The sequence below is a fragment of the Epinephelus moara genome, chromosome 9, assembly GCF_006386435.1.
Source record: "Epinephelus moara isolate mb chromosome 9, YSFRI_EMoa_1.0, whole genome shotgun sequence".
Taxonomy (NCBI): Eukaryota; Metazoa; Chordata; class Actinopteri; order Perciformes; family Serranidae; genus Epinephelus; species Epinephelus moara.
In genome coordinates, this window is record NC_065514.1 from 14,901,759 (window position 1) to 14,926,414 (window position 24,656).

Sequence of the window (24,656 nt, forward strand, 5' to 3'; positions counted from 1 at the left end):
ACCCTATGTCTGATTAGTCATTAGTGGACCAAGCATGTCCAAAGTTATCAAAGGCCTACTGATATCTCATTGGGTTTTGAGGATATTGATGAATGAACTTTAAAAGGAGCCTGGCTCAGCACATCATAAGACCTTACTCAAAACTTGTAGGTTATGTCTGCATCAGTACCTTAAACGTATCCTGAAAGGTGAGTTCAAACTGATCACTATGGATCACTACAAATGCAAAAATGGGCATGGTGTAATACAAATCAAACTATAAATTTAGAAATTGTTTGTCTAATCATTACATGTGTGTAAAATTATTTTTCAAATTGGTCAATTGGGGGCGCTGTAAAAGTATTTTAATTTTTATTAAAACACATTTTTGACATCTTGTCCTAAACTAGGTGCCATTCGTCATTATTGGACCAAGCATGTCAAAAGTTATCAAAAGCCTACTGATAACTCATTGGGTTTTGAGGGTATTGATGAATGAACTTCAAAAGGGGCGTGGCTCAGCACATAATTAGACCTAACTCAATTATCATAAAACTTGTAGGTTACGTCCACATCAGTACCTTAAACATATCCGGAAAGATTAGTTTAAATCAACCACTAGGAGGCATTACAAATGCAAAAATGGGCACCGCGTATGACTATAACAAGACTTGAGGAATATGTTAAACAATAAATGAATCGTGTGTAAAATTATTTTGAAGCCACCATTTTCAAACATGTTCATTTCCCTGGCCATAGATCAGTGACAGTTTTTCCATCATCAAAGTTGGTGGATACTTTAGTTAATATGTTGAAATATGCCCCCAAAATGTTTTTGCCAATGACCAACAGTGGGTCAAGGCATTACTGCAGAAGCACAGAGCCTGGCACAGATTTGGTTCTAAATGAATGAGCCTTTGTCTGATCATTATAAAATCTGTGCTTTATCGATATTGTAGGTGTTGTAAACTGTCAAAGATCTCGATCTTTCACATCTTTCAATTTCTAACGGTCCATGTTGGCTTGAAACCATGGCATTACGGCTATATTCTGACTTGCTTTTACCACCATCATCTGAGACATTTATACAATGAGGCATTTCCTGCCAAAGACTTTTTATCTGAATCTCTTGTGCACACCTTTTCATTGTTTACTATGGAACAGCGCGCTGCAGTGCTTCAAGTTTGCTCCTCCATCAATTCTTTTAATGCGCTTCACAGTGCAAAGCTATCCTACTTCGAATGGGGCGTGTTGGAAAACTGCGAGCAACAGTGCTTTATAAACAGAGGGAGGGGGATTATTTGGCCCGGGGACAGGCAAGCATTGCATAGCAGGAAGCCTCGGCTATAGGTCGGTGGTCCGTAGCCTACAGTCTGCTCTCCTTAGTCTTTGTTCCGGTTTTCTACCTCCGATGAGCAGCAGTGCACAGGTGCTTCCCGAAACTTAAACCTGAACTACATAAACTTTCTCATCCAAAGAAGACTCAAACCGGGCTGCCTGTCTGTCAAACGATCTCAAGGGGGTACTAGAGTGCAGAGCAATAACATCGTGCACAGCAGACTATAGGGCAGGACTTTTCTTTCTCAAAGTACTATTTCATTCTCGATTTACCTGGAATATGTTTAGAATGTGCAAGCAGTTATAAACATGAGCAGAAATCGTGCTGAGACACATTTGAGCCAAAGTCCAGGCATTTCTAAAGTCATTAAAATGTGACATGAATGGGTGCCACATACACACTTCCCCAAACAAACGACACAAATGAGGACTGAAGAGCAAATCATGCCTACAGGCGAGATGACTCAGCAGAGATAACATTGAGAAGAGCTGATCTGCAAGAGAATAAATATTTGAAAGCAATACCGAATGTCCGACAGCCCTACTGCATTATGTTCTACTATATTCCATACATTGTTATATTTTGAATTGTCACCTGCCACCTGAATTTTGCGTTTTCCTTCACATGAATATGGATTTTTCCGCTATAAATTGCTGCATTAAATTCACCAGAATGCAGGACATGAAGTGTTTAATGCTCAAAATGTTCGTATAAGATGCTTCTTGTTCAGCACTGGTGCCAAATTACTGTACTGCTTTCTGCTTTCTGGCTGCTGTTTGAGATCAATAACGAGATTTTAATTAAAGTTTGAATGTCAAATTTCCAACACTCACTAAATATAATTTCTATTCACGGGGCGTTTGTGCTCTCTGAGAAACTAATGATAATAATATTACAACCGTCCATTTAAATCCAATCTTATTTGGCATTCAATGACATGGCTTTTCAATGATATAACAGAATAATAATCAACATCAATATTCAAGGACAGCTATTAGTCTACATTTTAATTGATGGGGGAGGGTAAGGGACCTGATTAATGGATCCCCATATCCATTAAAAAAAGGTTGAGTACCACTGTGCTGAGCTTAGTTAACCATCCGTAGGCCCCCACCTTTTTTTAACAGACAGATATGACAGTGGTACTAGTCTTTCATTCGATGCTCGAAAGATGGCAAAGAAGCTTATTTCCCCGAATCTAAAACTCCAGGATGAGTCTCCTTGTAATATCACCATGTTCACAAAAATCCAGTCGTCTATCATATCTTGATTCTGTGTTAGGCATTTCAAAGGTGCAGTCAGAGGCATCGTCTTGTTGTGAATGTTCTATGAATCTCTGATCTCACGCAAATTATCTACAGTGGCCCACGAGGGACAGCGCTCGCAACCATGCCTGAATATTCATCTTTTTTTTTTTACACATGGAGGGAAATGAAAATGGGTTTCTGAGAATCTCTGTCAGTGTGACTGGATGTTCACTGCTTCTAGCATCTTATCTCAACACCCTCCAAATCACTCGAGCTGCATGTTAATGGTATGAAGTTAACAAAGATTACAACAACCAACCTTCTGGGTGCGTTACATTGACGCTCAGTGAATGTGACAAGTAGGGAGTCCATGCAAAAGATTTAGCCAATCCAAACGTAATTTAAAGACTAAGATTAAGTTAGTAAAGTGTGTGTAGATCAGCAAAGTCACTAATGAGAGCCTGGATGTCTGTCAGGTGTGCTGTGGAGGAGTTGCAGGAGCAAAACCAAAAGGCAGTGATGCAGGGTGGACGTCTAGGAGTAGGAAGGGAGGGAGCGAGTTAACACCTGAGGCAGCTTTTATAGCCAGGAAGGCCCAGGGGAGCTTAATCAAGTTATGAACCTCCCATGTCGGCCAACTGCCTGATGAGGTTGGCTTGGTCACTTGGTCATCCTGCAAGACGGCGGGAGCTGCGCCTAATCATTGGGCCTCACTCACCAACTGTTCTTAACAAGAAATGTTGGAGCCCGAATATTTATTAAATTATATGTTCAGGCTGCACACGTTCTTTTGGTCACTTTCACTTCCCATAGTTGTAATTGACAAAGGTGTGGATGTGGTTTCACATTATTTTACCTGTTCATTCACTGGTGTGGCGGCCTTTAGACAAAGAGGGTGAGTTTTTGGCTGCGATATTTTCTGTTGACTGTAATTACGTCATGTAATATTTTGTTTCATCGCATTTTGCTTTAGTTATCTCAGCTGTTTGTTTAATTAATCATTATAAAACGCATCTTTGGACTTCGGCATGGATTTCCTTGAGCGAGTCATAATTGAGAGCCTACTCAGCCTTTTAGCGACTTTTTTGATTGATAGCAGACACTACAAGAAATTTCTTCATTAAAACCCACTTAGGCAGTTTTCGCAAATATTCTAACATTCACAGATGTTTTCTTATTGGATCTGTTCTTAGATAAGAACAGAATCTATGCACACTCATGAGCATATTTTGGGCAAAATAAATACTTATTGTTTTTCCTTCAATTATACATGTGTATGAAATTACAGGATTAAAATTACAATATTGTTTTTATCATTTATAATATTTCGAGTCGCCGCGTTTTACTTAGTCTTGTACACATACAACTGTCCGTTTCGTTTTTGACATATATTTCCCACTCCAAACTGACCACACACACCATCTAAATGTGAAGCAGATTTTATTTTTTGTGCTTTGGAGGCTCTATCTCCGCAACGAATTGGTCGATTTTAGTGACTGACACCTCGTTTGATTCATTAGAGCCAATAGAATGAGGCTATTCCCACCAAAACGAGATTGACAGCACTGTAAGCCAATCAGAGTCAGCAGAACACCGTTGTGGGGCCGGAACCTAAAGCCCGTTCATTTGCACACAACACAACATGTCCGTCTACCAGGAATGTTTACCGGCAGAATTACTGCTTCACGGCAAAACAACAACGGTAAGAGAAATATTACAACTACGGCTGGGCGAAATGATTTCTGTTGTTGTTGTTCTTTGGCTCTATCCCTCTGAAGCTTTGGCGGATATGTGTGGAAACAGCAGAGTCTCTGCTTTCATTTGAGATGAACGGTGTGTTTTGCATAACGTGGCGTCAAGGTAGAGCCTGAAATATACCGAGTGGGTCAGCACATCGGTGCTGTATGGTGTTTGATTTGTTGTTGTTTATTAGTTGTTATTTGAGCTGTGTTTGGGGCAAGTAAAAAGGGTTTATACAACCTTGTAGCCCAGGTTCTGCTGTTTAATTTGATGTGCAACATCACTATATTCTTCGTGATCAGTGTATTGTTTCACTCTGTGTTTGCAAAGCCGCAAAGTCCTCCAAATGGGGGACTTTTGGGTTTTTAACCAACAATTTGGGCAGCCCAATAGAAGAGTGCTCATTCTTTGACAAGCCCTGCAGTCTCATGCCCTTTTATGGGGACTGGCCTGTTGTTCACCGATGCTGATTAGAATCAATTATCATCATAATCATCTTCATCATTATAAGAGGACAGGTGTGGACACTTCTGCAGTTTAAAAGCATGCCATGAATCTGATACAGACTTTTCTAAGGTCCTTTCTCAAGAACAATATATACATAGACTGTATAAAGTAATGGATGCAATGGACGCCACCATGACATCATCCACTGGTTTGGAGCCAGAGGCGACTATATTTGTACGAGAGGGTGAAGCTGTGGAGGAGCGAGGGGTGAGAGCCTGAAGGCATTATTTACCGACAGCCTGTCACTTAAAGCAGCCTGCCCTTAATCGTGCCGTATTTTAAGCCTTAATAACATACAATAGGTGAGTTATAAAAAAAAATTCACCCCCCGTACTGTAGTCACAAACTGGGAAATTAGCTATAGAGACCAAACCATTTTTTTGGACCAGGCTGTACACATTCTGCTGTAAAGTTGGCTTCATTTTTCAGCCCTGGAAGCTGCCTCTTGGAAAAAACTGAGGGAGATATTGGTGAATGAGGTTCATTGTTTTTATACTATAGTTATTGATCAGATAACTAGGGTGTAACATGACGATGCTGCTCCTGGTATAAACCCAAAGACCAACCTACTGTTTTTAAGTAATACATAAGTAGCACTTGCACTTTCCAGTTTTAGTATTTCCTTTTTATGCTACCTTATACCTCATTTCTACTACATTTAAGAACATATATTTAATTGATCACTGAGCTTTAAGCAGTTGAAACAGCTGATGCAATTTTCTAATATTGACAGCTAACAGCTCCTAAGAGAAAACACGGACCAGCAGAGACTTGACTTGGTTGCTGTCAGGTAACTGGAAGCCTTAAAAGGACAGGTTTGGTTTACAGAAATCATGAACATTAATAATTATGGTTTTTTCAGTCAATGCATCGAGCCACTGCTTTACTCTCTGACTGCACAGAATCATTTTACTAGATATACTTGTTCTTCTATACCACTGTGCAGGGATGCAATGTGAGCCACAAATAAGAGGGAAAAAATAAAGCAGAAGAACTATGTGTGGGAGTTATGTGACCAAACACCACACTAAAAAAAGTTTTTTTGTTTGTTTTTTTAAGAAAAAGAAGAAGAAATTCCTCTGATTAATGTCACTGGTGATGAGCCAGTCAGTGGCTCAGCTGGGATGGAGGCACACTGAGTTCACAGTTCACACTTAAACAGCCCGCTGACCCCGTAATACACTGGGGTACTGCTATGCTAAGCCAGCTGCTTCCGTGTGTGTGTGTGTGTGTGTGTGTGTGTGTGTGTGTGTGCGTGTGTGCCTACGAGAGAGAGAGAGCGAGAAAGCGGGGTAGAGGGAGAAAGAGAAGGAGGGAGGCTGTTGAGGCATTGAGCGCTCAGCCACCCACACACAATCCCAAACGAAAGCTATGCCATTTCCACATACGAGAGCCTAAAACACACACACATTCAAACACACACACAAACACATTGCCCACATGCACTGCCTGCAACCATAACATGCCTCCAAAATGCACAAGCGTCCCTGGACCACATGCACTGCGCTCTCTGAGTCTGAGAACCCTGTCCAGTGTAGGAACGAAGTGTGTGTGTGTGTGTGTGTGTGTGTGTGTGTGAGTGTGTGGGGTTGTGATGGAGGGAAAGAAAGAACAAGTGATGAACAGTTTGATACACAAGGAGGGAGCGGCAAAATGAGTGAATGCAAGTTGGAAGGAAAACTGAACGTGGCCGGAAATTATGGGATTCAAACAAAGGAGAGAAAAAAGAGGAGAGGAGAGGAGAGGAGAGGAGAGGAGAGGAGAGGAGAGGAGAGGAGAAAGGAAATGAAAGAAAGCAGAAACAGGCAAAAAAGGGCAGGAAATGAGAAAAAAGAGAAAAAACAAGGAGGAGGAAACAAGGGAAAAAGATGAAAGGAAATGACAGGAAATGAAGAAAAAGAGAAGAAGCACGGGAACAAGAAAGGAAAGAGGAGGACAACAAACAAGGACCAGAAACAGAAAACATAAGTGGATCAGAGAGGAGAGAAAGAAGAGAGAAGATGGAAGGAGGGCAAACACGGAAACAAGAATAAAGGGATGAAAATGGAAGAAGAGGAAATAAGAGGAAATAATGAGCCAGGAGGAGAGTGGAGGGGGCAAGGAGACAAGTGATGAGGGGAAACAAGACGTGGAGAGGGAAAGGAGGAGGACAGAAGAAAGTAAGCGTGAAAACAAGAGATGAGAGGAAGCCAAAGAGCCGGGCAGGTGAACAAGGAAGAGGAGGAAAAGCGGCGGAGGAAGGCGAAACATGAAAGGATGTCACAAGGCGGTAAAAAGCGTCATCAGGCAAGAGACAAACCAAATGAAAACAAAGAGCACGCAGAGTCTGGTACTCACCTCGCCGCCTCCAGCAGCTCATCCTTCTTGTATTCACCTAGATGGTTACAGAAGATCATAGTGTCAGACAACTGGCCGCCAACACACACCGACCACACACAGACGCACATGATCAAACACACACACATGTAAAGACACACACAGAGGAAGGATCTATCCATTGAGGGGGGGGGGGGCACCCTTTCTCTTTCTATCTCTCCTCCTTCCTCCCCCCCCTCCTCCTCCTCATCCTCCTTCTCTCTTTCTCTGCCATTCTCGCTCAGTCAGTGCGCACCCCTCTGGCTCCGGTTGCCGTGGCGATGCGTTGCCGGCAGCGACCACAGCACGTTCATTGTTTGGGCGACGAGCGGCGGACAGACACGCGCTCTGCCTCTATCCGTCCGTGTGTCCATCCATCCCTCCCTCCTTTGCCGCGTGTGTCTCCCGTCTCCCGGCCGCCGCTCATGCTGCTAACCATCTTCCCTTGTTCTCCATCATCACTGTCTCTCTCTCTCTCTCTCTCTCTCTCTCTCTCTCTCTCTGTCTCCCTGCTTCTTCCTTTTTTTTCCTGTGGGCTCGGGAGGCGCAGTTAACCATCAAAAAAACACAACAGAAATAAACAAACCCCTCCCCCTGCCTCCCTCGCCTTCTCTCCAGCTCTCTCTCTCACTCTCTTAGCCCTGCCCCCCTGCTACTACAGTCACAACACACACACACACATACACACACACACACACACACACACACACACACCTTCCCATATGTGTCTTTTCTGCCTGGGAAACAGACAAGGGAAGGGGAGACAGCCGCTCCGCTCAGACATGAGAATGTGCAACATCACTGGATTCATCTGTCTCTTTATGTAATGGCTTTGTGACATTCAAACATACAGTAGGTCTTTGTTAAGGGTGGAACACTTGACAATCATACGGACTTTAAATTAAAAATAATTATTGATTTTAAAACAATATGTATTGTGAAATGAGTTATATAACAACTCTGAACAGTCTGCTGTGACTAGTAATGTCTTAAATGTGTTTAACATGTAGACCTGACGTTTCAGAGCTCAACACTAACTTTCAAAAGTGGTTGCCAGGCTGGCAAACAGGCAGCTTTCTGTTGCCAAAACTACAAATATGGTTGCTTTTTTAGTCACTTAATATTTTGATTAATTAAAGGAACACTTCACCCACAAAGTGACCTTCTTTATATCAGTTAGTCACATCGTTTTACCTTGAATTCATTAAGAAAACTTAATTTTTTTTGCATGCCTCCACATAAAATGATGAACTCATTGTTTTGTTGACTGATTAATTTGGGGCCATGTTTAACAAAAGCAAAACCGTAACAGTGTGGGTTCCTTTTTGTTTTTTTTGTTCAGTTTCACCTGGCTCTTTGTCGGCTGAATCAATTTGCAGATCCATTTGTGATGTCGGTGGGTTAAGCCTAGTTCACATTACACGATTTTCACCACGATTTTGACGTTGCAGAGGATCTTGAGAGCCACCTTGGGTCGGAGGTGAGTCGGCAGTAAGTCTGCCACGACGAGTCCTCATGTGTGAACAAGCCTACGAGAAAGTCGCGCCCTCGTCTGCGACTGGGCCTGGATATCTGGCATGCTAGAAAACTGGAGAAGTGTGACACGACTGACAAAGAGCATCAGCCAATGAGAGGCGGGATACGTCCCGTGTCAGCACACAGGAGGACGGAAGAAATGTGAAGAGGACAAGCCGCAGGGTTGCCACTTGCCGGGTCCGCTTAATAGCCGCAACTCTGGGCTTGTTTCTAAAGTGGAGTTGCTTATTTGGGCTTGCTCTCTAAACGTCACCTTTCTCTATATATATCCGTCGCTTCTTTTGAGCTTGTTTCCATAGCCCTGGTTGCTTGTTTCTCTCCCAAGATCTGGCAACACTGACAATGACAACTGGCAACAACAATGGCGGCGTCCACAGGATCATGCGGAGCACGGTGTGTTTGGACCCATGCCCTGGAGGCAGATCTGATTCAACACTGCCTTTACGATGTGTCATCTCCAAGTTAAAAAACGTAGTTTGGTGACGTAGTTTGGTGACGTCACCGCGTTATCTGGGGCTCTGTCTGGCGAGGGCTCGTGGAGAAATCTTGTGGTGTGCATACACAGGTCGTAACATACTTGGCGAGACTCCCATTGACAGAAACACACGTCGCCAGGTATGAACACTAAAAAGATTACGATAGTCTCCGCGATATATTTTGCGGGGTGAAAATCGTGAAATGTGAACTAGCCTTTAGCCGAACTTTTCACATCACAATCACAACTTAACCCTACGACTTTACTTACTTCACTACTGTCTCTAACACAGGCGTCGGTGTGCATGCTAGTAAACACACAAATGCACATGCAGCATTGTCTTGTTCTGGTATTGACTGTAACAGTGACATTTAAATTTCACTAATGCAACAAATATTAAAAATGATTTATTTTGGGGTGCATGTTTCGCTGTTTGCTGTCCTTATTTTTTGGATGTTAAAAAGTGGTTGTCACTGATGGCAACCAAAGACAACTGATCACTCTGATGATGTCACCAAGGTTATCCCCACACAAACAGAAATGTAAATTTAAGTTCTGGTTTAATCAGAAGTTACATGCCGATGGTATTTTTCTTGGGGCGCAGTGACTGACTCTGAGACTTCTAATGTGAAACCATTATAGCAGCTATACAGCTAAACTTTGTTGGTAGTGCTATTCTTCAATAAAAAGTGATGTACATGACAAAATATGGAAAGATTGGATGCCATTTGATCAGCGGATCAGATTTAACAATTGAAGGGAAGAAGAGTAGAGGAATAATAGAAGGCGAAATAGAGGCGAAGTCCCTCCAGTTCCTGAGGGCCATCCCGTCTGAATTGTGCAATGAGTTACACATGTGATCTTTGTCAATCTAAAAGATAAGTTTGCAAGTCAAAAAAGTCAGTTTGTCGTAAAACTGAAGACAGTGAAAATGCACTCCCATAAGTCATGAGTGAGGTCATAACTTCCCCCCTTACTGAAGCTATAAGGTCGGTCCTGCATTCTCGCTCTTACAGAACCAACTTACTCTCCTTTAGCATAACTGCATCTCTCAACATGGCGAGACTGTGGTGATTTCCACCTATAGATGTCATCAAGGTACACAATGTTTTTTTACAGAAAACGGCAAAACAAGGTCCGACCGAGCGAGATTGCCTCTGCAACTCTTACTGAAAAGTGCCTCAAGGGCTTATTCATACATGAAAACCAATATGTAAAATTGCCAGCACATTTACCCCAACACAGTTCATCTCTGAAAGGGGCCGGAGAGAAAGAGAGAGAGAGGTATAAAATTGAAATAGGAAATAAAAAAAGAGAGATTCAAAGGCAGATGGAGAGGCAAATGTGATACAGATAAATGGGAAGAGGATGAGGAGGACGGGCTGTGTGTACACGGCGCAGACGGAGGGGTGGGGTAGGGTGAGGAGCGCAGAAGAAAAGGTTACAGGGAAGGGAAAAGGGGGAGGAGGGACGAACAAAGGATTTGCAGATGAAAGAGAGGAGGGATGATTAGGGATCTGGAAACTGACATGCATGGATTTGACACAGTATAATTGGTGTTAGGGAGGCTAAGGCGGAACAGTCAGAGAAGGGAGAAAGGGGGGAGACGGAGAGGGGGAGAGAGACGGAAAAATATGAATACAAAGGGAGACGAGAGGAACGCACAGGCACAGATCAAGACGCTAAATTAGATGCTGTGGTTTAAAACCGATTTATGTGCTGAGACAGAATCACTTCCCACTACACACCTGACGGTCATGGCCCTTACAACCACCTTGATTATATTATCATAATCATTATTATCATCGCCATTAAACGCATCACGAAAGATTGTGAGATTGTTCGTCCTTATAGAGGAAATGAGAGTTTGGAGGAAGGCTCAAACCCACTCCAAATCCTATTCTTAAACTTCAAACTTTTAACATGTCATGACACTTTGAACTTTATTGGTTTAAAAGGAGCTTTTATGCTTTTTGATATCTCTTATATCTAGAGTGGGTGAAGTCATCAAGGGCATGAACCTCTCTCGTGGCTTTCTAAACAACAACAGAAAAACATTTAAAGTGATTTCACTCCCACAGTTTTCACCCTTTGACACGGGTATTTCTCTGCGTCCTTCCACTTGAAGTTTAAGAATCTAACGGGGAAGATTTACTTCTTGATTTATGACGAACGACAGACGGGGAGTGACTCAGTCTCCCAATTCAATCAGAGTGTAACTTGCACCTGATCGAAAACTACATCATCTCGTTCAGCTGAGTCTGCTGTCTGCTGCGCACCGTGCAAATGAATGCAGGCAATACCAGAATATACTTTTCGCTCCGCCACTGTTTGCTTCCAATATTATTCATGCTTTGAGAGTGATTGTGACTCAGCAGTTTTAATTAGGCTCTGGCGCTCTCTCACACATAAACACACACACACACAAAGCAAGGACAAGGTTAGCTTAGAGTGGCGGGTAAACTGCTGCCACTCTGCTGGACTACATCTCCCACACCGCATGAAAACATAATTATCATACATTTAGCATACAAGCCTGTATTCAATTGAATAGAGAACAAAGACAAGATATTTAATGGTCAGCCTCAGAAAATGTATTATTTTTTCTGTGTTTGATGCCTGCAACATGCTCCAAAAAGTTGGGACAGGGGAAGGTTTACCACTGTGGGACATCACCTTTGTTTTTAGCAGCACTCTATAAGGGTTTATAGACTGAGGACAGTAACTGTTTAAGTTTAAGTAAAGATTTCAAGAATGGTCCAAAATCCCATCTGAACGCTGTGAGACATCAGTTTCTTCATACAGAAAGTCTCTTGAAACTGGCATTGCAAACAAAGGCTTCTCCAAGTATTTGATAAATTTGGGTTAGGGTGTTTGATATGTTTTTCCTGTTTCATCCCACTTTGTTGCACATCATTTTTATGGATTGTTGAAATGTTATGATTTCTTTATCAGTGAAAACAAAATTCTTATTACCTCCCCTGTATGTTGAAACAGATTTTGCAAATCATTGCATTATGTTTTTATTCAAGTGCTAAACAGCGTCCCAACTTTTTTTTTTTTTTTTTTTTTTTTTAATAAATCAGGGGTACAGAGACAGAGGAATTACCAACTGAAAGAGAGGCTCGACAGTCCTCTCTGAAATCAGTGATGGGAACTTTAAAAGCAGAGCTCTGCAGGCTACCAATTACTTCACACTAGAAGAAGGTGAACGACAGCGAAGGTACCCCTGGGAAAAATCTGGTGTGGTTAACTAAGGCTTTTAGAGAAAGTAGTTCAAACTACTTAGTAAAAAAAGAAGGAAAAAAAGAGAGAGAGAGCATGATCAAGTTGACAATGTATATGTGATATAAAATTAGAACAAAATATAATAGAGAAAAAATCACATGCATGCGGTTGAGTTTATCACAAAGTGCCCACTTGTTTGCAAAAAAATAAATAAATAAAATAAAATAAAATTACATTAAAGCTAATTTAATTTAATTTAATTCAATAATAAAAACCACAATACCCCACTTTACATGTGAAAGTGCAGGAATGTCAGCTTTGGTTTGGTTGATCAGTCAGACACCTGCCTTCAGAAACCAGGTCCAGGTGGGGTTATTGCACCAAGCAGGAGGACTCAGTTAGCCAGGTAACTTCTAAAATGGCATGCGAAATCTTCCCTGAACATGTTGATACATAAATAAAAAGAATACATGACTAAATATGGACAGGTTTAAATACACCAGAGAGGCTATTGTAAAATAAAAACAAGAAATCATAACTTTCCTTTTATGTACCAAAATTGTTTGTACTTTTAATGTTAACGTTTGTCAATTTTAGAAACTGTGACACTAAAAGTACATTTAAATCTGGCTTAAGTATGACTTTAAAAGAAAACTCTGCTTCACTATCAGCAGGAGGCGCCAAAGACACAAATTCTGCAACATGCAATCCAAGAGATGAACAACAATAAGCATGGTGACAAAAGCCATCATCAGTCCATATGACAACACTGGAATAAAATATGTGTCTCTACAGCCCCCACCTGGCTGTGACTAGTTTGTAAAAGTGGCCTAATGTTGGTGGTGACGACACACAGGGATGGAGGAGCAGCACAAAGGACGGGAGGAGCGGACCTCACCCCAACGTCTTCATGCAGCTGTGTTGTATACAGAGGAGGATGTATATATTTAAGTATGTATGAACACATCTGAGTCTGACAGTGTGTGTGTGTGTGTGTGTGTGTGTAGGTGTGTGTGTGCACGAGAGTGGTGTCGACAATCCTGCTGACTCCAAACAGAAGAGACAAGGACAGGTTAAAGCTCGGGACAGGCTAGCTGCCTCTTGAATGATGATATTATGTGTGTGTGTGTGTGTGTGTGTGTGTGTGTGTGTGTGTCACTCCCTTGGCAGAGTGCAGTAGACACCAGCGATCACTGTTTGAATTCCAATTGTTGTATGCTTGAAAGCATGAAATCCTTTGCATGCACATGGGTGTGTGTGTGTGTGTGTGTGTGTGTGTAACTGCAAGTGTATGTGCACGTATGAGTGTGAGTCCAGGGTCGTTCACAGGTGGGTACAAGTCAATGTCAAACAGGCCTAATCCTATATATATCTTGACCATGCAGCAAGGACCCGGCGTACCCTGTGCGTGTGAATGTGTGTGTGTGTACTAAGTGGCTGTACAAGCACAGATGATGCTGACTGATGCTGACTGGACCATGAGTCGCCTCAGTGCCCAGCTGTCCGCTTGTGTGTGTGCATGTTGGTGTGTGTTTAAATCAAATATCATTTATTGTACAAGCAGTTTATCCGCTGTTACACAACAACTGGCTCTGAGTCAGGAGTTGAGCGATCCACTTATAACCTCAGCAAGGTCGCAACTGCTGAGGTTGGAAGTGGATCTGTGCGCACTGAGACCAATCAAAGCCGGGAAATAAATAAATAAATAAACAGGGAGGTGTGTGGAAATTATAAAAAAAAGAGGGTGTTTGGGCCCTTTCGCTGGCTGGCTCCGCTCACTTCACACACTCTCACCACTTACACTGTGTGATTAATTGCTTCACACAGTGCACCAAAGAGAGCCACTCTGGATTAACTGCGAGTTTTTCGGCCACCCACTCCACCCTCGTCCACTTTGCTGAGTTTTGTAAACGTAAGGAGCTGGATGTTTTTGTCAGCGCATATTTCACTAAACTCATGATACAATATCAGCGTGCATCTGTCTGTGACCTTCAGTGGGCACAGCCAAATCGCTTTATTTACACTGCGTTTTTCATCGCAGCGACTCTGGGGCAATTACAAATAGCTGTGTGGTGCAGACAGAAGTGAGCCAGAGGTGCGTTCAATTGGGTTTTTATCGTTCTTCTGAATAAATGTTTCTTTGCTACACTGGGAACTCTTCGTACGTCCACCAAAATGTGTCTGTGCTATTTCATAGAAGGTGATAATGAAAGCTGGAGATGCTGGACAGTGATTACTGTGCTGGAAGTATTTCAGTTCAACAAAAATAACCAAAATAAAAGAGTGAAAAAAATGACTGAGAATGTTTTGTACACGTATGATATTCTCACAACCATAATTAGGTTTATTTTGCCATGCATTCTGGGGAGGTTGTCACTCGAGCCAGGATGATTCTGGATCTTGCTTTGCCCAAAATATTCTTTTTTACCATGGACATACAATGCTCGTTTTCAGGGTCATTTGATATGAAAATAAAGCCACTTTACTTCCCTCATACTGTCTGCTGTCTGCTGAAACACCTGTATTTACCCTTTGTCTGAGACACTGTTTTAGCACCTGTCTCTTAAATCCCTCTACTGAAAAAGCCCAGTCTGCTCTGATTGGTCGGAGTTTCCAGGTGTTTTGTACTTTAGCGTCTCTGCACTGTCATTGTAGCTGCAGGAATGACTGTAAGGGTGCTTTCACACCTGCCCTGTTTGGTTCGGTTCAATCAAACTCAAGCTCATTTGCCCCCTAAATGAGGTTTAGGCAGGTGTGAACACAGCAATAACACTCAGGTGCGCACCAAAGCAACTGTTACAAGACCTTCTTGAAGAGGTGGTCTCAGTCCGGTTACAAACGAACTCTGGTGCGGTTCGTTTGTGGTGAGAACGTGTTCCGACCTGGATCTGAACCAACTGCAGTCACATGACACATTGTTTGGGTTAAACATGAGCATGTTACAGTCCTGGAGGATTATTAATGTGCACCTCCTCCTGTACTGCCTTAATGTGCACATTCAGCACATCCAATGCATCAAAACATTGTTTTCTAGTTGGAGCCGCGCCTCGTTTTCAAACTGTATGGTTTGACTAAAATGAACAATGACAGCAATATAGTCCACGATGAGCAGCACTAAAATCAACCTGCGTAGTTGTCCCTCCATTGTGACATTAGAAAGTGTCACATTTATCTTGCAAGTGTACTCTTCTTCAACGCTTTGTTTACTTCCTGGATTTTTCCCTCATGGAAATTCTGACCAATCAAGAGCAGTTTGTTCATGCAAAGCATTTGATATGGTCTGCTTGTAAATGCTGCTGTGAGAACACGAACTAACTCTAGGCAGTTATGCAACTCTATTACAAAATTTGTCCCTGATTCAGACCAAAGCAAGACAACTCTAGGTCTGAAAGCACCCTTACAAAGTATAGCGGCACTTTCTATTAAGAAAAATCCAGCCCCATAGCACAACCAGACATGTTCCAGCAGGAATACGATCCGAAATCTAGCTAGCTTGGAAGATGGGAACATTGATCGTACGTTCAGCGGCTGGAAACAATTACTTTGACTTTGCCAGGAGGAAAGATGACAAGTACATAGTTTTCCAGATAGTGGTTCTTCAGTTGGTACCTTCTGAAACACCAACTATGACAGCCAGCACAACAACGTGAAGCTTGTGGAAATACAATTGACGACTGGCTTCACCGGACAAAGAACTAATAAAGCTTGTAGTTGGATATGCGGTGGATGAAATGTTGCCTATCTATGAGACTGATTCTCAACCTTACAGATAGATCCTTGGGAAGATAATGCTTACAGGCAACAAAAGACTCCCAGGTAAAAAAGAAAAACATTGCGAGCTATCAAGCCTTAGCTGAGCCAAGCAGAGATTACCCCGACATTCACACAGAAGTCTCACAAGTCTGAATTTTGAGGAGAAAGGACGCAATTTCCAATTCTGTGAAGGGTAATGGAAAAGTAATATAATAAGGAGTGTTAACAGGTTACTGGTGATAGGGAGTAATAAGTGAAGAAATACTTTTACTTTTGAAAAGATTAATGGGTAACGAATAATAAATAAAACATTTCTGAGTGGCCTGGAGCAGATGACCATCTTAAGAAATCCACCATTATCTGCCATTAGCTTGTAGCCAAAGTACAAAAATAGAGGGAGAACAGAGCAAAACAGCGATTCAGCACGGTTACGTACACTTACGTCATTATTTAAATCTTTGGCCACGTTTAATATGAACATCCAACAATGCAACATTAAGCATAACAGGTCTGCGTTAATTTTTTAACTGGAAACTGTGACAAAGTACTTCTCCGACTCCAACTTCCTTCTTACTGAATGCCCAAAAAAGTTGTGTGTGAAGTGCCTTGCTCAGGGGCCTCTCTGTTGGGATTTTACATCCTATGATTTTAAACTTTTCCTTCCCTCTTACAGCTAGAGCAACATCTCCCCAAGGGCCGCAAGAGGCTTTCCTGGATAACGATTAGAAAAAAAAAAAATGCTAATTCACGATGGTATCAGGAAACTAGTTTGCATGCCTGAAAAAGCCACAACACATCAGCATGGATTCCCTTCACTGTTCGTTAAACAGATACAAAGGACAGGAAGGAGGTCGGAGCTCCCACTCCTCCTCCTCCTCTTCCTCCTCTCAGGAGCAGCAACGACGAAAACAACAAAGTTAGCTGTGGACAAATTAATATGGATAAGATTAGATCATATTGCAGCTGTCCTGAGTGAGGCACACAAACAGGAGTCACGCAACAGCCGAGGAGAAACAAAACAGACGGCAGTCAGCTCATTCCTCCACATCTGATCCTCAGTCGTCCGCCAAGCACACAGGCTGGTCCCTCCTGCTCTGCACAATGACTCATGACAGATAATGAAAACAGATTATTGCAATGGATGTGTTGTCACTTCAAATCAGTAGCCTCTCTACCGGGTGTATTTCCTATACTTTATAGTTATTGAATATTTTAATGATTTTTCTCCCTTTGAGATGGATAAGCAATCTTATGGAAAACACGACTCACATTTCTTAAAGGGACACTACAGATTTTCAACCAGCTCATAGGCAGTATGTGTAAAATGAACAGTGTGGAGCGGGATTTATACTTCTGCTTTGAATCAAGGTCATACCCTACACCAGCCTGATGTGCACCTGCCCAGAAACATAACTACATGTCGTGGCAATGCAGACTTCCTGTCTATTTCTATGAGCTGAAACCATTTCTCTCAGTGGAAACAAAGCTTTTACTTTTATTTCACAGATAAGAAACAATAAATTGTGAAGACGATAAAGCCTCCACAAAAATATCATTTTAATGCTGTGTTCCCACCAAACGCGATGAACGCAATTTACTCGCGCGAGTAAATGAAAATTCATCGCGCTACTCGCTCGAGTTTGGACGCTGGGCCATTTATGTAAAATTCGCGTTATCGCGTCAGACGCAGGAGTACGAGCCCGCCCATTTTCACTAGATAACAACAACATTACTTCTGACATTTCTTTCTCTCATCGACCATGGCTGAGATCACCACGATTGCTGCACTGTACCTGCTCTGGAGGTCCCAGATTCGTCTGAGGGCCAAACGCCGCAGTCGGTTCTGGGTGCATGATACCCTGCGGAGGCACACTGAGCTCGGCGAGTTCGACCGTCTCCTACAGGAGCTCCGCCTGGACGACGGTCGGTTCCAACGATACTTCAGGCTGACTGCTGCGCAGTTTGAAGACCTGCTAGCTAGGGTTTGCGCCAGGATCTCCCGGCAGGACACCAACTACAGGCGCTCCATTTCAGCTGCGGAGTGCCTGTCTATCTGTCTCCACTGAGTAGCAGTTTATTGTTGTGTCAACAACTGGACGTCAGGGCGTCAAGACGTGACGTTGGGAGAATCTCAACGCTGATTGGCTTTCGCAGCACAGCGTCACGCGAATTCGCCTCAAAAGTTCAATATTTTCAACTCAAGCGATTAAGCAATGGACGCGAATTTCGCATCTATTGCACTGCGCCTACGCGTGTATCGCGTCGTGCTAGACGCATCCATCGTGCCGCCCCGCGCGAAACTTTGTATGTAATCTCAACGCGCGAATTTGCGAATTCGCATTTGGAGGGTACACAGCATAAGTCTTGTGTGTGATTTATCCTGGCTTCACATGAACAGTGTAAATCTCCGCTCATCGCAAGGCTAATATTTACAAAGTCAAATGCCATAGGCTTGTGCTAATAACGTTAGCATGTTGTATTAGTTTGGAAACGCGTTTAGTATAAGACAGTTGTTTTGTCAGTGAACCTTATGAGTTGTAATGGAGCCGAATTTTGTAACTTTACCTTTGTCAAATGTTGCTGTTGTCCCTGGCTTCATATGAGTAGAGGAAAAGTCTGCTAGCCACTAGGCTAATTTATACAATGTAAAATGCCATAGGCTTGTGCTAATAACATTAGCATGTTGTATTTGTGGGGAAAATGTGTCCACATAAAGACAAGTGCTTTGTCTGTGAATGCTGCGAGTTATAGTGAAGCTGATTTGAGCGCTTATGTTCGAAACTGTCGCTATTTAGCCATATTTAATGTGTGTTTTGGGTGGGATTTGAATCAACTAAACTTAACAGCACTTCACAGAAGCCCCGCCGCCGACTTGTGTTTTGGAGGTGTAACTGAAGCAGACACACCACTGCACAAGTATAAATGTTCACAACAGCGTAGGCCATGTGCGTAGGCTACAGCGTAGACTCTTCATAGAGCTGACGCACAAGTATAAATCCCGCCTTAAACTGCCCTCCAGCGCCAAACTGTTTCCTGTATTGGAAAAATGGAGGCTGAGATTTAAAAAAAACTGAGATCAAATGGGAAATATTGGCAGCACTGATCAAATGTAAACCAAGATTCTGTTACTGCGTTGCCTGTTTCTTACCACAGAAACATAATTTGAGATCTTTTGTTACCAGCCACCCACCATATTGTTTCCTGTGTCAAAACAGTCAAGCTTGCATTGTGCCACCCACCAGCAGTGTATATTAGCGTATATTAGTCCAGTGCAGCGCAGTGCATTCTGGTAGTTGTAAGTTTTCTACCTCTTGAGCAAAAAGCAAATACCACAGCCATTTTCCCCGTCTTTGTCTGGTCATGTAGCATGAATTTCAAAAGTATTTGCATCTTTTTACTGCAAGGACATCCCACTTTTATAAAAAAGACCATCTTTTCAGCAGTGAAATCCTTCTATATGTGTAATACTGGTCGTTTCCTGAGGATAAAGAGCTTCATTTAGTCATTTTGTATCCCTCAATGATTAATAAGAATCGCTTGTGAAAGTATAAAGCATTTAAAAATTCCTGCAAGGCAAAGCAGGCTACAATCTGTTTGATTTTAAAGAAGATATTCAGAAAACTCGAGACATTTTTTGGACGACCAACACTCATTTGATATGCACACACTTCAAACACGTGTCAGCCTCTGCTTTAGGCGTGTATTTAATCCATCCAATCCTTTCACATCTACAGAAGTTTCCCACACACACAGATCGGTACGTACTTGTTATTTCTTTACTTTTTTTGAGTTCATTAACCAAATTCTGTCAGTCTACTCTTGCACAGTGGCCGACTGCCCTCGCTAGGTCACTCTGTGTTGTGGAGCTGTGCAGCCATGTGGAAAACTAGGCAATTTCAGCTGCAGGAAAATGGCCCAAACGAGGTGAGGGGACACACACACACAAAGGCACACACACACAAAATAAAAAAATACAAAAAACAGTCACTTTGTTTTGCGTCTCTTGCGAGGTCATTTTGGAAATAGGGCTCGGGCTCATTCATCACTGGGGGCCAATCGAACAGCAGTCATCATGGCAATCAATGAGCATGTCACTGATAAGAGGAAGAAAGCTTCACACTTGGCCTCGCAGACACTGGAATTCACACACACGCCGGCACTCTAAGGTGCACACAGGTGCAAGATTGCCTTTGCTCCCGCTGCATTAGCAGGACGAAGCCTTCAGAGCAGCTACAGCACTCCTTTGTCTTCATGATTAGGCTGTTAACATACACACACCGATCAGAGCTCTCCTCTCTTCCAGTTTCTTGGCATTCACTTGACGTCGCATCAATTCATCTCTCTGTGCTGTCTGTCACCCAAGCCAGTAAGCATCTTCATCTTTTCTCCTTCACTTGCTTTCGCTCCCTATATTTGTTCCCTTCTTCGACATCTATCCACTTTCTTCCTTTTCCCTAGCTTCCTCTCTCCGACTCAGTCTCCCTATCCCCTCCCCTCATTCTTCGACTGTCTCCCCCATCTCCCTCGCTCCCTTAAATCTCTCATCACATTCGGCCGGCCCTTGTGAGAGAGAGCACGCCGGCTAATTTTCTGCTATGTTAAAGCTGCCTGCCCACCACGGACCTCTCTTCAAAGTAACAATTTTCTTTTTCTCTTTATTTACAATAGAGTGGAAGTGCTCGCTGACGGCACGTCTCTGACACACACACAGTTTTAATAGAAACACACGCACACACACAAACACACACACACACACCATTTCTGTCAAAGTACACCTCGCTATAAACATTTTTTTTTTAACTAGTCATGCAGCAACAGCAGGAGCGGGGACAAACACTTTCCAAAGCTTCTGTTCAGCAGCACAGGGTGGACAAAAGCCCTAATTGATTCCAAGAGATGAAAACCTGTCTGGCAGGGAAAAAATTAGATTAGTACCAGTTCCAGTTATGACAAGACGACAGGGATACTGTACAAGAGGCGAGGTACGGCGAGGCAACTATATTTGTATAGCTTATTTCATATTCAGTGCTTTATACATGGGGAAAAAAGAGAAACAGCTCTTCCTATGTGTAAATGAATCACCAAAGGGGTGAAGGCAGTGACGAGAGGAAGAACTAGAAGACCAATCCATGAGCTGGTTGTTAACATGTTGACATAGAGGCTGTGGTGTTTCGTCTTCCTGGTGCCGAGGCTGCTGTGTGTGAGGGTGCATCGTGTAAGGCCTGGCCAATAATGGTCCATCAGTGCTTTAACTCCAGGTCTGTTTGGGCGGAGGCCATCTGTCCTGAAAAGATGCCTACATCCCCAGAACAGAAAGTTATGAATAGTTGGTCCCTTTCAGACCACAGGTTTTGCTGAGCCATGTGTTTAGCGATTAAAGTCTGCCAAACATGATATCCCTCTGTTGACCGTTGGCACTGGTCCCCGAATAAACAACTTGGCTTCTAGTTTTCAAGACCATTAAACAGTTCAATCAAAGCCTGCTGTATATCTCTGACAAGATCTCTCACAACTGAAGTCAGGGGCTGATCACACCAAGACATGTAAAAGTGCGGCCGTTTCAAAAACGGGCACGTCATGTCACATGTAAAGTGGGGCTGTATGTGCAACCGACCCTCCTTCATACTCCGTAGCGCTCTCACAGTCCAACAGCTAACTAGCTAGCTAGCCTGTTTATCGGCATAGTAAGATTCATCTGGCTGCTCAGGATACTCCATGCATGCCTTTGTTGGTAAGTCTCGGAACAGTGGGGTGACCTTATATACAGTTCAACGAGACTAAACACCACTGCCATATCTACCTGCATCAAAACAGTTAAGTAGTACAGTCCGCCTCTTGCTTGATTTCATTAGCTGCCTGAGCCAAGAGTGACCTTGACAAGAGGTACGACATGACACACAACACAAAGAGAGGAGCACATGCCAGACGCACAATGTGATTTTGCCAAGTAGAACATGCTCTTGGATCAACATCCCACATCACGTTTCTGGACCAACATTGCAATCAACCAACCACAGCCCTTTGACATCATCACTGCGCTGCTGCTGTGCTTCTTTCTAAACTCCTGTGTGCTCGTTTTTCAAATTGAAGTTGCTACAATTGAACAAAATCCTCAGTAACATCGAACAAAAACCTTGTATGCTACTGCAGGGTTAGCAAGTTAGCTTGCTAAGTAAGTTGGCTATGCTAACAAATAAGCTTGCCAATAGGCTAAAATATTGTTCACTAACAGCATTTGTCAGCTGCAATTAACACACGTTCCCTCCTTTTTCCATCTTGATCCTCTATAGATTTGGTATTGGTTTATCCAGGACCATCATCATCATCACGCTAATCCTGAATGATTTGTATATGTCAACGTCAACATAGCAGTGATGGTCCTGGATTGACATCAGCGATTCTATTCAGGATTAATATGGAAATGATGGTCAAGATCAATTGGAAAACAATGGTATTTCTGGTTAAGCGTTTTTAGCAACAGGTTTAGGTGTGATCAGGGCCTTGTTAGACTGTCTCTTCAGATGATCATTAGTAATGTGGATATAATGACGAAGCTGGTAAAGACAAGTCATAGAATATGTAGCAGCCTTTAAAACCAGAGAAAGACAACGCTTACAATTTTGCAATATCCAAAATCTAACACAATATATAGTCTTAAATCATGAAATTGATATAACATCAACATACTGCCCAGACCTATTCCCAATCACGACTTCCTTGCCTCTTTCTGTTGGCTCCAACTCTTCATAACTCTCCCTTGTCCATTCTTATCAGCACCCATCACTATTTCTGTCTCATGGAGATTTATTAACAGTTCAATCCCGTTTTCTAGTTTTAATGTCAGGGCTGACTGTGGTCTGTGTTTATGTCCTCGTCTGGCCGTCCGCCAGATGTTCTGGGTTGAAGTTGGCTTGACTGAAGCTGTAAATGTCGCCCTCAGTGGGAGTACAGACTTGCACTTGTCTTTAGGTTTTGCACCAAGGTTATCCAAGACTTCACTGTTTCAGTCTCAGTGAGTCTGGGGAAGTTATGGTGTCATTTAGCTGTCCATTTAAATTGTATTGAGTTGAACTCTGCTGAGCTAACTCACCAGCGGGAGACATTGAGAGTCATGATGTCATGGAATTCACAAGTCCTCTTCAGTGCAAATATTCTTGTTTTGAGTACAATCTTCTGTGTAATTTATGGCCGTCTGTGCACTTTATCAATGCAGATAAGCACAGAGGCATGGTGTTGTCCGAGACACTGCTGTTAGTAGTCCAGTCAGTTGCTGCTTGGGAGGCAGTCGCAAGCCGATGATAGCAACTGAGAGCTTCAGTCATAAATTATCCTCCCAATGGACGTTCAAACTCAAATAAATATCCTCCTAATGATTTACTTGTGACAGGGAACCACCCATAAAGTAAAAAAGTAGCTAAGTGAAAACAAAGAGAGCAGAAGAAAGGAACGTCTGCACTGTAGCAAAGCAGGACGATTGAAAGCCATTTTATTCTCAGGAGATTCATTTTTTTCCCTTCCGTCCCTCTCATATCAGCACATCCCTGCAGCCGCAGTTTCTTTGCCGGTGACAGGCTATTATTGCTGTCTGTAACTCATTCCTTGGGATGAAACGCTAACTATGACAAGATGAGGGGGGGGGGTCTTGACAAAAAAAAAAACTTGCTCAACATTGTTTAATTCTGCATTTGCTCACTCAGCCTCTTCAAGCTCTCCCCACTATGCCTTCGTGACAGACTGGAGACGAAGCAAGATCCAAGTTACAGCTGGACACAGAGCTGGAAACTTACACCGCATGGGGGATATAACTGTCATATCCGAACCAAGCCAGAGTGACACTGGCTAGCAAATATAGCAAATATTGCGGAAATCTGATAATAAATTCCAGTGTTAAAGAGTCTCTGATGTCGAGTTCTGTTCAACTCTGTTCTCAAGTCTTTAAAATCCAAGTGTGAGGCCACCTTTGCCTACTCATGTTGTTTAAGTGAGACTAATGCTTTGTTTATTCAATTTGGGACATTAATTTGCTTTTAAAGCTGAAAATGTCCAAACACGCTTTAGAGAATTAATAAGATGAGTCAATTGATTTTTTCATGGGACAACTAGGTCATTGCTTTAGTAAAAGAAATAGGATTCATCAGGAAAAGGTAATGGGAAAATATGAGAGTCTAAGAGTCACATTTATCATTTACTCGCATTTTTCTTCTGTTTTCAGCTGCTTTATGTGCGGACGTAACCACACTTCTGATAAGAAAAATAAAACAAAGACTGTACCATCCCATATATACTGTGGAGACCTGTTTTGACCTAGAGGAGAATACTGGACCTTTACTCACCTATCTCTCAGAAGCAGTCTCGTAAAAGGTCACAAAGATATTGCCTTGCACCTTCTACCCATACTGAGCAACACTGTGTGCATCATTTGCATCAAAAAGAATAAGATGTGGGATCAAAGGCTATCTTTACAGTGGCATGGAGGCATCCTCATTTTAACTCTATT

General features: G+C 42.6%; 1 protein-coding gene across 4 annotated transcripts in view; it reads right to left on the reverse strand.

Moving 5' to 3' along the window:
- The window catches only part of tnksa (tankyrase, TRF1-interacting ankyrin-related ADP-ribose polymerase a), a 152,893-nt gene that overhangs the window by 89,874 nt on the left and 38,363 nt on the right, over positions 1-24,656 (reverse strand). For 3 of the 4 annotated variants that reach the window (XM_050053054.1, XM_050053053.1, XM_050053052.1), the window contains one exon: positions 7,150-7,186. In XM_050053054.1, the coding sequence (XP_049909011.1) occupies positions 7,150-7,186 (37 nt within the window). Of the gene's footprint in view, positions 1-7,149; positions 7,187-7,423; positions 7,669-24,656 lie in introns of those variants that run through there. The other variant, XM_050053055.1, reaches the window with a different exon arrangement.